The 15,209-nt window shown below is 37.3% G+C and overlaps 2 protein-coding genes across 3 annotated transcripts in view; one reads left to right on the top strand and one right to left on the bottom strand.

Moving 5' to 3' along the window:
* The window catches only part of LOC124131710 (coiled-coil domain-containing protein 73-like), a 156,654-nt gene that overhangs the window by 86,009 nt on the left and 55,436 nt on the right, over window positions 1–15,209 (top strand). The window lies entirely within an intron of this gene.
* On the bottom strand, window positions 5,173–9,960 carry LOC125378222. Its single transcript, XM_048393343.1, has 4 exons — window positions 9,540–9,960; window positions 8,372–8,514; window positions 7,632–7,845; window positions 5,173–7,053 (listed from the first exon to the last, which is right to left on the bottom strand). The coding sequence occupies exons 2-4, from the start codon at window positions 8,504–8,506 to the stop codon at window positions 6,074–6,076; spliced, it is 1,329 nt and encodes a 442-aa protein (XP_048249300.1). The 5' UTR covers window positions 8,507–8,514; window positions 9,540–9,960; the 3' UTR covers window positions 5,173–6,073.

Genomic DNA, 15,209 nt, shown 5'->3' with positions numbered 1-15,209 from the left:
CATGATAAAACAACATACATAAACAAAATTTTGCCACAAATTTGGGAGCTGACTGATACTTTATCACAAGGAGAGGAACAACCTCGAGCTGGGTGATAGTCCTGGGGCCACTGGGGACTTGGACAGTGGTCTGGGGACCGGGGCTGCGACCTGAGCTCTGGTGTAGACTTGGGGGATAAAGGACCACTCAAGAGGAGTGGGTAAGTGATTGGATGGGTACCCACTTACAAGAAGGAGAGCCCCCAAGTTGTGCAAGTTGTGGCAAGGAAGGTACATAGTCTACTTAAAACATGCCCACCATGGCAAGTGGCAACACATGTACAGAGGAATCACATAAACATAATGCAATAGAATCCAAACCAAAAACAACCAATTCAGCGCAGCTAGTCAGAGTGTTCACCATGACTAGGCGTGTATATTCCTGCATAATTTAATACAATGACTTCATTGGTTATCAGATTTATCAGAAATTTACCTCAAAGTTACGCTTGGAAATGAGAACAAATTATGACCAGCACTGCTGTCTCCAGAAACAACACAATGATTGGTTGATTCGGAGGTCGAAATAGCGAGTTTCATGATCAGGGTTCCTCTAAATGTTTCAAAGTCAAAATTCAAGTAAACCTCAAGTTAGTTTGCTTTTTAGCTGACATAGTGACTCGTCAGCACAGAAATATCAACACATCAAACTTTGTCAAATTTCGTGAGAATGTATCATGTGATTATTTTAAGCAAATTGATTGGCTAATAGTTAGCTAGCATCCCAGATAGGCAGTCTGATATGCATAGAACAGTATTAGACATCCAATGAGATAGTACATATCTGGATCAGAAAGATCGTAAGACAATCGTAGCAAAAATATAATAGCTCTTTCAAATATTGCATGCATGTTTTTTAAATTGAATGACCGAACATTTGTAAGAGATTTATGAAGTGAAGTTATTAAGTCAGACTATTAACAGACTATCACAGACAGAAAAAGCACACTTGATATTTCTTTGGCATATTTTAACCAAATTCGCGCCAAGACTGCATCAACCTGGAAGATTGGTCGGATTGAACACGTTGCCAAATCGTCAAGCTACCGATCATTTGTTTTTCTATATCTGTTTCTGTTTATCAGAGATGATCTTTGACTGAATCTTTTTATTATTATTGCCCTATCTACCCTACGAGGCCGAAGGATACACAGGTCAATAAAGAATACTCTGTGTGTGTACAGCTATGTATTCCTGTGGGTTAATCAACTTGGTCTTTAAATCAACTAACATTTTTAGTTGACAATATGATTGATCGATCGTGGTTTAAAATCTAAAAATGTAAATAGATGCAAATCTCATGCTACATCTAGACTCAGTAATTATTTGTCCTTTTTAGAAAAAAGAAATTGCTCTTTTACAATTCTCCCTGATGATGCAAATATCATTTTATCACAATCAGAATGAGTGTTCTCTTCTTTCTGCAGTTGATAAAATATAACATGTATGTAGCCAAGCAAACATTTATCCTCCACATAAACCACATCCATCAAATATTTTTGTCCGCTTATTAGTGGTGTAACGATACGGCGATACAGTATTGTATCCCAATGCACAGCCCACGATACGATGCATCGATTTGGAAAGCATGTATCGCGATACATACGATATTTTCATAACACAGTTTTACTTACGTATTTTCTTGAGTATAGTGCGCACTTTTTTCAAAAAAACACAGCTGTGTAGAAGGGGGTGCGCATTATACACAAATTAATGAGTTTTGATGGTTTTTTTCCCCAGTGAAAGACATTACCGTGAGCACGTAACACCGGAAATACCATGTCAACAAATCCATACTGAAGTTCGCAAATTATTCATGTAATTGCACTGTCTGGCTATAAAAAGTGTTCTTTGTATATCTGAACTTATGTTTGTAACTTTTTTCATTAATTTTATTCAAAATTCCTTTTAATATTGTTTTAATTAATTTCGGCGAAATCGTGTGTGAAGCAATCGGAAGATCGCACAACTTACAGTTATTTACAGCAACCACGGTCAGATTACCGCTATTGATGCCTTGGTACGAACTTTAGTTGACAGAGAATGGATACATATATCATAAATGCCATACTTTGATTCGTTAAAAGTCATATTTGTTTTTTTGGACGATTCTATGTCAACACGTAATTCTCGCGATCACGCGCATGGGAGCCTTGACGGTGACTGGTCAGACTGGTTCCATGTAAAAAATAATACCCGGCAATAGCGATCAGCGGCTTCGCTTAGGGTTATTATTATTTTAAATATGTTTAGTAAAAGCTGCATCTAAATTAACAAGATATTGGAATATATTATTCCTGATAAAAAAATAGTTTCAGATACAACTTTTGCCGATCCTTGCATTAAAATCCTGTTAAGTTATATCATTGGGTGTGTCTTAACCGAATTACCGGTAGATTCCAAGAAAACGTGTGTACAGCTGATTGCTGTGTCCGGCTTAGTTTACGAGAAAATACACAAGGTAATCTTAATCCCTGGATATAAAACAATGCCTAGCTATAGCTGAAAAAAAATTCAATTTAAACGGTAAATCAACATGTCTGGTGATTTTTTATCTCAAATTTCAAATTTGTACTGACAAAGTTTCTCATCACCCGTTCGTTTGCCGGACTTCGCTGAAGGGGTAGATCTACGGTGTAATTTTTTTCTGCGCATAATATTCAAATTTCTTTTTTTTCCAACATATTGAACCCGCTAGGGGGGGGTGCGCATTATACATGGGTGCGCACTATACTCAAGAAAATACTGTACTTTGAAACTGTTAAACGTATTTCATGTTTCAAAGCCAGTTTGTTTCAGTAAAACATACTGTATTGCTGACAATTTGCTATAACAGTAAATAAACACCTTATATCTTCTTCAACTGTACTTGTCACATCTTTTAGAGAGCAGAAAGACATCAACTTGGCTTAGCTTGTACCAGTAAACACTGTATCCTGATACGTATCGTATCGCGACCCCTGTATCGCGATACGTATCGTATCGCGACCCTCCCGTATCGTTATACCTCTACCGCTTATGCCTTAACAGATTGTTTTAAACAAAATATAATGACTGTCAACTAAGTTTTGAAAAGTGTGGATGAACATGTAATAACTCATTTATTGTTGCCATATTTGCTTTAATTATCTAATTGTACAGATATATCAGGGAATACTAAAGTTCTACCTATATATAAGCGACCATAATATAATGTCCAACAACCAAAATCTAGCACATTGTAACCAGGTGATAATTATCCAATAAAAATGAGCTTCTGTTCTGGATGTTGTCCACAAATTACTTGAGTGGGAGATGTATTTCCTGGAGTTGTGGTGCAAGGACTATCAACCTTCATGCATCTACTTTTTTGTAGGAACCCAAGGTCATCATTATTCCCCAGATTTGAAAAACAGGGTGATATGGCGATCAGCGTGCCTGTCCGCTGGCAGTCTGTTGATATATCCATTTTTCGTTTCTGAATCAGAAGTCCAAAACCATTGGATATTTCTTGTGGAACTAGTTATACAGATCAGTCTAGTGGTGAACTGGTGCCTTTTGATGATTTGGGATTTTGAAAAATACTGACAGCATTATTTTGTTTGGCAAATTAGGCTGCCATACACTTTAAGTCAATTTGTTGAAAATAATTCATCTGTAGAGAACAGATATATACCGGTAAGTATGTGTGTGAATTTTTATTATTACTTTTTAGACTTGCATTATAGGTACTATAATTATGGCAGAGAAGGGAAATTGTAATTAAATTACTATTCATTTATCCTTTAGATAACTATTTCTTTGCCTGTTGCAATAATTTGTATGTTGTCTTTTAGCTGTATCATGCTACTTTGGTAGCCAAAACTCTATCAAGGACATGTTGAACAAAGGTATCTAATGGCAATGAGCCAAAAGTGGAGTATAAGTAGCCAAACTCCATTTCCAAATTGCACCAGACTGGGGGGATATGTCATCTTCTGATGACTCTTGTTATGAAGATGTGTTTTGAGTATTGGTTGCAGTGCTCAGATCAATTCATTTTCAAGGACATTGTCTGATTGTCATCCAAACTGCCCTGAGGATATTTTTCAAGTTTGGAAATGGTATAGAAGAATGTCCTATAAATAATTGCTAAAATCATGAAATGTCCTCAGGATATTTTTCTTGACCAACTTCACTGAGGTTGAGATACAAATATGGAATTCCCTTCATCATATCTCCTCTATTCTGGGTTAGAATTGGTCTACAGCAATCCATGCCTGTCATAAGAGGCAACTTCTGTGAACGGAGGATCAGGCTCACTGTCTTGATTGATGCATGTCAAAATATCCCAAATGCATAGATCGGTGCTCATGATGTAAGTCACTAGATTGTCTGGTGCAGTTTTGATTATTTACAGATCTCCATCATATACCTGGAATATTGCTGAGTGCAACATTAAAAACTAAACAATCAAAACTCCAGTACTTTCCACTCTAATCAAGAATGAGTGAGTGAGTGAGTATGGTTTTACGCCGCTTTTAGCAATATTCCAGCAATATCACGGCGGGGGACAGCAGAAATGGGCTTCACACATTGTACCCATGTCGGGAATCGAACCCGGGTCTTCGGCGTGACGAGCTAACGCTTAAACCACTAGGCTACCCGACCGCCCCTAATCAAGAATAATGTGGGATAGAGATATATGACAGTTATGTGCAGAAAGTCATTTATTTTACGTAACTGTCAGGTGGCTTAGTGGACTCCTAGCAGTACCTGTGGAACACTTATGTATGCCGGGGGATTACAGGTGCATTTAGTCATGCCTAAATATAGATTTGGAGCAATCATTTGTCAAACGAGTTAGTGTGACTGTACGACTTCATCTTGATAAGGTACGACTGTGGTGGTTTGAGAACAAAAGGCTATCAACTGCATGAACTATAATAAACCTGAAACACGTGAATTTGCAATGCTAAGTAATCATTTTCTATTCAAGGTTATATACATTTGGATGTTGGTAATTTGTAAAGAGAGAATAGACTTGCCATTTATCAAGCTGTCAGCACTTACTGATAATGTTGTCGGATAACAGAGAGTCTACTGCTCTTGTGGACACTTTTCAATACCTGATAGACATATTATACGATAAGAAACGAATTAGAACAGAAAACGAGTTGTTGACATTTTTTATTGTTTGACTCACTGTTTGCAATGGATCTGAATATGGATATGTTGGGAACTAACAAATACAAATTGCACAAGCTAGTAGCCAACTCACTCAACATTACACTATTATAGATCTGCATTTAATTTGGTGTCTTGTGACATGTTTTGTTTCCTCAAATTCAGAACAAACACGATGAATGATAAGATGAAGCTGAAGCAGGTTGGTGATGCTTTGTGTTGACATGATGACATTGAGTATACTTCAATACATATTTGTTTATTTGATTTGAAATGGAAGGCATGACATATCTTGATTGTACACATTGCATGACTGATTGAAACTGAAAGATTTTTTTATTCTTGACTAATAATGTTGACTTGTGAAATATATCACTCTCAACACAAACAAATGAACTCCTTAACAGCATTAAAAACTGATTGAATACAAAACATCAGATAAGTATCAGGACTGGTTGTTGTGTTCCAGATATGAGCAATTCATACTCCTATCAGTGATGCTAATCATGGCTGTCCCTGTGCTGGTGTGCTACAGTAGCCTTGTGTCTTGTTACAACATGATTGGGTTGATTCCAAACACAGACACCAGCTGTAATGCTCAATCTTGGGTGTCCCCATCAGTACATGTCTGTCACTTGGCAGCAATACACATACTGTTTGTAGATAAAAGTAACAAGTACCATTTCCATAATCAAAAGAAATCTCAAAGAAGCAGAGTCTGTTGTACAATGTCAACTATATCATAAGAATGTTTTTTAATGACTATCAAATAGTAATGATGCCACATGTTCACGAAAAGCTGACCATATCCTTCCCTACCTGTGGCACCACAAACACATTCATAATGCATGTCATTTTGGAATATTTTGCTACATGGTTAACGCTTCTATCATGGTAAATTTGCCTTCTTCTTGGTTGTATTCCTGACCGTGTATCTAGTTCTGGCCAGCTGGTAATTATGGATGGGTTTTGGTGTTGTCCTTCCAAACCTTTCCCCCGTTGTCCTGAAGGTACGTCTTATTATACTGCTCCGAAGTCCATTTACCTCCCGTGATCGGACATTCTGACTGTCATCTATGTTACCACTGCTATTGCAAGTCTTTGATGCCTGCAGTTCTCTCACAACTGATTTCAGATTCTCTAGAGTCTTTTCCTTTTCAAGATGTTGTTGATGAATCTTTTCAAGTTGGGCGTTTCTCTCCTCCAACTTGAATTTGTCATGTCTGACCTGAGACACTTCCTTGGATAGAAGTTGTATCTTACTCCTAGAAGTTTCTCTTTCAGATTCTAGTTTGTCGATATGGATGGAGTATTCATTCAGTTCTCCTTGCAGTTCTGTCAGTCTAGTTTCCTGACTTTGAAGCTTCTCTTGCTGATCCTCAACTTTTTCTATCAACTTCTCTATGTAACTGCACAATGGCAATTTGTCCTCCTCATCCCCATGAAGCCCAGGCAGCTTAGAACATTCAGTGAGTTCTTTCTCAGCTCTATTCAGATTTTCCAAAACCGATCTGATTTCTTTTTGGATGATTTCAAAGGTCATGTCTTCTGGAAGGAGGTTGTTGAATTCTTTAAGTGCCTTGCCCTGGAGGTATGGCTCTAGAATGACATGGATTTCAAACAGTTTTTGCTGAACATCACTAACCTGAGAGACCACAGATTCGGTTTCTGTGTCTGGGAGAGATTCTGCTTTCTCTGCCAGAGACTGAAGTCGAATCCTTTCATCATTCAGCTGTTCATTGAGAAACCTTTCCACTGCCTTTTTATCATTTTGGGAGACCCTCTTACTCTGACCGAACTGCTTGTGGACAAATGTCCCAACTCTTTTCCTTATGTCACAGTCTGGTTTATCTTGATGTTGAGGTGCGTCTGAAATAAAGAAGAATACATTTATTGTCATATGGGTATTATTCTTTTTCAATCTGCAAATAATTAACACACACTGGTCTGGGATTTTTTATCAAGACAATGTTTGCTATTTATACAAATGCAATTAGCTTTACTGAAAAGTAGTGACAGAAGTATTTCTTGATCACATTCATTATTTATAAGGAATATTTGCCTTCACCTGGCAATTCACTTTATCTATAAGTGATCACCTGTTCCCCCATTCCCATGAATATTGATAGTTCTTCTTTGATATTCTCCATAGTGATATAGGTAGTTCTAGGATAGTGAAGAAAGTGATGCGCTGATAATGTTTGCACATGTTCATAAATACCATAATTAGCTATTATTAATAGTTAGCTAAAGAGGCGAAGAACAAATCCATGAAACCAACTAAGGACTGATCTTAAAATAATCGTAAGGAGTTTAGAATTAAAACATTTTGTGCTGTGCTGATTCTTGAAATGTGATCCAACCTTATTTTGTAAAGAGTAGTCTCAATGGCTACAAACTGTTTAAGCTATGCTGTAAAGAGTTGTTTCCCTTGTTCCCTGACTTACCTGTGACGGTGAACAGCCTCTCCAGCTTGCAATGCTGTCCACCTGAACTCGGCTGGTGTTTGCTCTTTGCGGCCAAGTAGCTAGAATCCAGCATGGCGGCTAGCCATGGGTAGCTGTCCTGGATGATGTTGATGAAAGTGTCAAAAGCAGATGGTCCACGTTTAGGAAGCATTTCTAGCATCTTGTACACCCTGTCGCTGTCTGTAGCTTGGCTCTATAGAGAAACACAGATAATAGCTCAATCACATCTCATAGTCCATGACTATGCCTTAAATAATACAAAGATTGAATCAATATTCATTCTTAGTTACTTTTTTCTCGCATGGAACCTTAAGTTGGGACAACTTTGATCACCATATCATGCTTAGATTGATGGCTGATGAACATGGATATTATGACCGTCAAGTCATGCTACGGATTAGTATAATGTCATCAATTCATGATAATGCTTATGAAATTATCTGCTCTGGATGCAAGTGTAATACATAATATACTGTTGGCATAGATCAGTATTTGTGTTAACCACATGTTTTTCAGGTCCAGTGTGTTAGGCAACTGTTATATAATTATGCATTGTTGACTGTGCAAAACAATATTCTCTCAGTCACTTCTGCTTCTTCAGTGTTATGTCTTGGCAGATTTGTTATGTTTAACTTAGGTTCACCTCTGATTTATGGCTTACATTCTGAAAAATACAAGCTTGCATGTTGGAAATAAGATATGTGACACAATATTCTCACCCTGATGATGTCGATCATGTTCCTGTCAAAGATGTGCTGCTGATACAAGTCCCCCAGCAGGTCCTCCGACAACATGAGGTCACTGGCCAGCTGCTTGAAGTGGCGCTGTAAGACTGACCGCTGACACTCATCCATTGTGCTGGCTGGAGAAGAAGCAAGGGCACAGAGTTTAGTTAGATTGTTTTTACAAACACAGACCACCTCCGTGGTCTAGCGGTAGAGCGTCCGCCCGGAGAGCGGAAGGTCAGGGGTTCGATCCCCGGCCGCGTCATACCAAAAGACGTTAAAAGATCGTACTTGTTGTTACCCTGTCTGGCGCACGGCATTAAGGGGCTAAAACAAGGACTGGTCGGTCGGTCGGAGTCAGTATACTGTGTCTGAGTGGGGTATTCATGTTAAACTGCAGCATGGTATCTCAGTGTGCTAGCACTATTAATCGGCATAAGTCCGGACTAGTACAAGCAGCCACACAAACACACACACACGTGCATGCATGTCGCCATATAAGTGCAATAATCTTGGACGCGACGTTAAACCCCATTTCACCTCACCTTTTACAAACAGATTCACACAATAGACTCTGCTTTCAGCAGATATTTCCAATGATTTTTTAGAGGGTTTTGTTGCAGTGTTGTTCAATTAATAACTTTAATCGAGGATTGATTGGATTCAGTTTCCAACCAATTAATTGTTCATGGAATCGATGATGAATAATATTTTAGTAATATCAGTTTATTTAAAAAGTAATATTTAGTAAAAGGGCTGTTGTTGTTTGCTGCTAAAGGTGTTTGTTTTTAAAGAGTATAGTAAATATCATGTAAAAGTTTGAAAATTTATTTCTTGTCATTCCATGAAAGAAAGAATTCTCAAAATTGATGATTTCACTATCCTCATTCATGATTTATCATTGATTGATCAATTACTTTTTCAAAACAATGATCAACTGTTGATGTTTTAACAAAATCCCAACACAATATTTTGAGGTATTATCATACAAATACATTTATAAATTAATCCATTTATTAATATGTAAAGTGTTTTGATATGTTATGAGAATATTAACAAAACTGTCAAAAATGTTTCCAAACATGTATGTAATTTCAATCAAAATTCTTCCTGAACAGATTAGAAGTATGACAATAAACTCCATCTCGTACAGCAACATTACCTTGGTGTCTAGAACACTGTATCCATCTGTATCGTTGCAGATTAATTATCCGTTACTGATGTCTCCACCTTTCAAGGAAATATCACAGACTTTTTCGAATACAAAGAATTTAGTTGTCATTCTCCATGCTCATCAAGAAGCCCCCCAGTTGACATGGTCAATGTTTTGATATCTGTATTGTATCTTCCCACACTGTATACATCGAGTAATCTCATAGCTGACGAAATATGCTAAGTAACACCATTGGTAACAACAGATTACCAATCATATGTTCCCAACTCGCATGACCATGTTGTCTGATTGAGAACGAGGGACTGCATTCAATATCCAGCCTTGAACAACCACATAAGCTTGACTTTGACTTGTGTAGCAGACAATTGTCTAAGAGGGTAACCAGCAAATGATCCAGGTAGACATGTAGTTAGTGTAGTGGCTTGAATGAGGCCTTGTTATGCCTGTTTAAGATTAAGTCATGTATGACAGATTTTGGCCTGATTAATGGAGTCATATACCTCTACCATGTTATAGTCTGTACTAGGGTGTGCAGACACTAGAAGAATGTTAATGAATAAGCAAGGTGTCAGAGTGGAAAACACAAACCATAACTCAATATCTGTCATATTTTTTTTTTTTACAGTGAAATAGGACTGTGGCTCAGATTAATTGGGGAGTCTGGAATACATTATGTCTCCAGTACATATACCTAGAGCTGATACAAATGTGTACTTGTGATTGTGTTTCATTATGCTCTGATAGTGTGAGCCATTGCTCATGCTATCAACCTCTTGTTTCCTGTCCAAGATAGAACTGCTGTATTCGACGTAATAAGCGCCCCACTCTAATAAGCACCCATGGCGATATTTGCTAATATTTTGGCTAGTGAACAATCCCAATTAGCACCCCATCCTATCAATCAATGTACAAAAGACATATTTATGCGCATATAATACGCACTTGTGTGTTATATGCACCCTTAATTGTGGGCAATTAAATTCTGGAAAAATATATTTGTCGTATATAAACATATCAGGCTGTCAGCATAAACCATGAAATTTATCTTTCAACTCTGTTTTTTTTTTCACCAAAATAATTTTCTAATAAGAGCTCCCTATTTCTAATTTTGAGAACGCCCTGGGCGCTTATTACGTTGAATACGGTAGTTAAAGGTTGCTATGATACATAGAGAATCTCACCCAAATGTCTTTTGACATCAAATATATCCAAACGAGTCGATAAATGTTTTGAATAAATGTTTTGCTGAAGAGTTTTGAATTTTTATTGACGAATGACAAAAAAAGATTCCATTTAACATCCAAATCATAATTTGAACTTTTTAAATTTGTAAACAGTAAATACTAGTGTCTTGAGTGTAAAACGTGTCAGAGAGATTAGTGATGTCATTTGATTGTGATGTCATGGTAACCAATGGTCTGCAAAGCACTGTCATGCAATATCATTGTGATCTCACCCAAGCGTTATCTCACAGATCAAAGCTGGTCTTATATCAGTTATGACATTGGCATTTAGTTTCTAGTGTTCACACGACAGAAATGATTGCGTGTGATTGTTTTATCTTTGATAATAATATAATATTTCTAAAGTCTTAATCAGTTTGTCTCTTTATAGATCAGTTACTTCACTGATTTTCACATAGTATCTGCCTTGATGTTTGTTCAGATCAACTTAGTGATGATAACCACAGTGCAGTTTAGCCAATACTAGACTTACTTAAAAAAGTATAACACATAGCTCCGGTAATATGTAATTGCTGGTGCTAGAATGAGGGCATTATTACTTAGTATGATATTATTTTATAACAGTGCCTCTATACCTGTGATCTATAATACCCAACTTGTTACTGGTACTTGACTCTATCGTGTTGGGCCTGGCTTTGTGTTGATGGATATATCTGTAGAGGATTATGTACAGGGGCCTTACCAAGTTGACAACTGGGTTCGATGAAGTGTGAAATATTCTATATTGTGTGTGAAGTAGGGGTAGGTACAAGACACATAACATGTCCTTGAAATTGTCAAACAATCCTCACAATTTGCTAACTGGAACATATGTATTTTATACTCCTTGAGTTAAAAGTGTAAGTCTAATATGAATACGGATTTAGACGTTATTATTTTGTTATTTCTATAGAATGTTGCAGTCTGATTGTTTCTCTTGTAGTTTGAATCTAGATTAGACCACAAGTTTGTGCATCACTGGTGAATAATAAATTATTAGTGTTCAATATCTATTGCCATCATTTCTCAATGAATGTAAAACATAAGTCATGCCCACCAAGATGGAATACTCTCATCACAATGGAATGTCGGGGAATCCCAATGCAAGTTGGACCCATGAAGATCCGGGGTGGAATAGATCTTCAGCAACCCATGCTTGATGCTTGCCGTAAATGGCGACTATGCTTGTCATAAGAGGCGACTAACAGGATCGGGCTTGCTGAATTGGTTGCTCATGATATCAATCACTGGATTGTCTGGTCCAGACTCGATTATTTACAGACTGCCATCATATAGGTGGAATATTGCTGAGTGTGTCGTTAAACAATAAGCAAGCTAACAATGCAAGTTGAGGGATCCCTTGTTGACTTCTTCCTAGACCCACTTGTTTAAACCGACCCTGTTGCTGCAATTATTGTAAATCCATAAGATCGCGATCTTAGGTTTGGGCCACAATTGCCATCCACTTGCACCAAGTGATTGTAGGCTAAGATCATATATATGACAATCAACAATTTACAGTTGGTTGGATTCAGTCTTAAAAAGCAAAGATTATTGTACTGGACTAAATGATGTTCAAGAGTTGATCTGTTTCAAATAAATAATCTGCTTTAAGTTGAAACATTGTCATTTGATTTGTTAAGCCATTCAAATAACACTTCAAAACCTCAAAGCATGCATCACAGAATCCACATAAAATATGTTGTGATAGTGATCCAATGCATGTAACTGTAAAGTTGTTATCCTGAAATTATAATATAGTGTATGCTGAAAGAAGTGGGAAGCAAGTGAGGCGTGCCAGTTTATATGTAATAAATTTAGCACTTACCTGCTTCCAGTAATGCCACAAGCTGCATTCCTTCCCATGAATATTTGTTGATCCCATCGTCTCCGCCTGTTTTGATTTATATGTTTGTCATACTTTTGTCGATAACTTTTGTTTTTGTTGTAAAAATTTAATTAAGTTCGACTGTGTATATATTTTAGGTATGAATTGAAAACCAGAAAACTGTGTGAATCCATGCAGTGGATTTTTACAAAAGACTTACAAGAGCCTTAAATGTAAGCTCACAGTTTTAATTGTGTGGGTTTAACTCTTAATTATCCCATGCCAGGATTATTTTACACACATAAATTAATAGAAAAATAAACAAAAATTTGCATTTTGACATTCTAAATTTCACACTTTCAATGTTGTTTTTGTATCGTTATCATTGTATGATCCTGGCTGTAGATCAAATAAATCTGATCATAAAAGGATCATTGTTTTCATTTGTTTCTTTGCCACATGTAAGATGATTTGTAAACTCAACCTTTATGTGTACAACAATCTCTGAATTTAGTTGCTTTGGTAAATGTTGATTTGGGGGACATGTTTCAGATGTGATTTCAGTGCAGTACAAGGGAGGTAATCCTTGTAGCCATATCAGCACTATCCACAGATCACACTGTGGAGAGACACTGATGTCATAGGGGCCTTGTTTCAAAGGCAGTTACCATGGTCCCCGAGGAAACATTTTGTCCAATGATGACATGATGTTCATATGACTTAGTCATGTCACTCACGTGCATATGCAAGCAGATGTATTATCCCAGCAACCAGAAGATTGATTAGTTTACATGTCTCTTTCATGTTGATTGAATGAAACAAGGTATATGTTCCTATATTGTTCAGTCAGTGTCTGGGGGCACGGGTGGCCCTGTCGTCTAAGGTGCCGCGTAAGGAGTTGCACGCCAGAAACCTTAGTATAATGATTGTGGGTTCGAATCCCTGTTCGCCCCGATTATGTTTCTAGGTTTGTCCGCACCATACCCATGCTCGTGGGTTTCACCGAAGTGATTAACATCTGAAACCTGCACCACTTCGGGCACCACTTTGGGCACCACTTTAAAAGCGGCTTTAAACCCAACTCACTCACTCACTCAGTCACTCATGTACCTATATTGTTCAGTCAGTGTCTCTTTCATGTTGATTGAATAAAACAGGGTATATGTACCTATATTGTTCAGTCAGTGTCTCTTTCATGTTGATTGAATGAAACAGGGTATATGTACCTATATTGTTCAGTCAGTGTCTCTTTCATGTTGATTGAATGAAACAGGGTATATGTACCTATATTGTTCAGTCAGTGTCTCTTTCATGTTGATTGAATGAAACAGGGTATATGTACCTATATTGTTCAATCAGTGTCTCTTTCATGTTGATTGAATGAAACAGGGTATATGTACCTATATTGTTCAATCAGTGTCTCTTTCATGTTGATTGAATAAAACAGGGTATATGTACCTATATTGTTCAATCAGTGTCTCTTTCATGTTGATTGAATAAAACAGGGTATATGTACCTATATTGTTCAATCAGTGTCTCTTTCATGTTGATTGAATGAAACAGGGTATATGTACCTATATTGTTCAATCAGTGTCTCTTTCATGTTGATTGAATAAAACAGGGTATATGTACCTATATTGTTCAATCAGTGTCTCTTTCATGTTGATTGAATAAAACAGGGTATATGTACCTATATTGTTCAATCAGTGTCTCTTTCATGTTGATTGAATAAAACAGGGTATATGTACCTATATTGTTCAATCAGTGTCTCTTTCATGTTGATTGAATGAAACAGGGTATATGTACCTATATTGTTCAATCAGTGTCTCTTTCATGTTGATTGAATAAAACAGGGTATATGTACCTATATTGTTCAATCAGTGTCTCTTTCATGTTGATTGAATAAAACAGGGTATATGTACCTATATTGTTCAATCAGTGTCTCTTTCATGTTGATTGAATAAAACAGGGTATATGTACCTATATTGTTCAATCAGTGTCTCTTTCATGTTGATTGAATGAAACAGGGTATATGTACCTATATTGTGCAGGCAGTGTCTCTTTCATGTTGATTGAATGAAACAGGGTATATGTACCTATATTGTTCAATCACTCTCTCTTTCATGTTGAGGGGAGGTCGGGAAGCCTAGTGGTTAAAGCGTTCGCTCATCATGCCGAGACCCAGGTTGATTCCCGACATGGGTACAATGTGTGAAGCCCATTTCTGGTGTCCCCCGCCGTGATATTGCTGGAATATTGCTAAAAGCGGCGTAAAACCAAAACTCACTCACTCACTCACTCACTCACTCACTCACTCACTCACTCACTCACTCACTCACTCACTCTTTCATGTTGATTGAAAGAAACAGGGTATATGTACCTATATTGTTCAGTCAGTTTCTCTTTCAAATTGATTGAATGAAATAGGTATATTATGTGTTGTCAATCGATCTCGAGGGATATGTACCTGATGTTCCCAGTGTGGGCCTATGTGATGGCAAGGGACACACACAGGGTAGATCACACTATATGCCCGAGGGATTGGTAGACAACAAATATATCTTACTGACATTCTTTCATACAGGTCCGGAATATGTGTCCTCAGTT

The sequence above is a fragment of the Haliotis rufescens genome, unplaced genomic scaffold, assembly GCF_023055435.1.
Source record: "Haliotis rufescens isolate VD_foot unplaced genomic scaffold, xgHalRufe1.0.p SCAF_1, whole genome shotgun sequence".
In the NCBI taxonomy this organism is placed as follows: domain Eukaryota; kingdom Metazoa; phylum Mollusca; class Gastropoda; order Lepetellida; family Haliotidae; genus Haliotis; species Haliotis rufescens.
This window is presented reverse-complemented; position numbering and strand designations above follow the sequence as displayed.

Coding starts and splice junctions, on each gene's coding strand:
- LOC125378222 (XM_048393343.1), bottom strand. CDS start 8,506: ATGGATGAGTGTCAGCGGTCAGTCTTACAGCGCCACTTCAAGCAGCTG. Junction 7,846..8,371: donor ACATGATCGACATCATCAGG/GTGAGAATATTG, acceptor GTTTCTCTATAG/AGCCAAGCTACAGACAGCGA. Junction 7,054..7,631: donor GAGGCTGTTCACCGTCACAG/GTAAGTCAGGGA, acceptor TCTTTATTTCAG/ACGCACCTCAACATCAAGAT.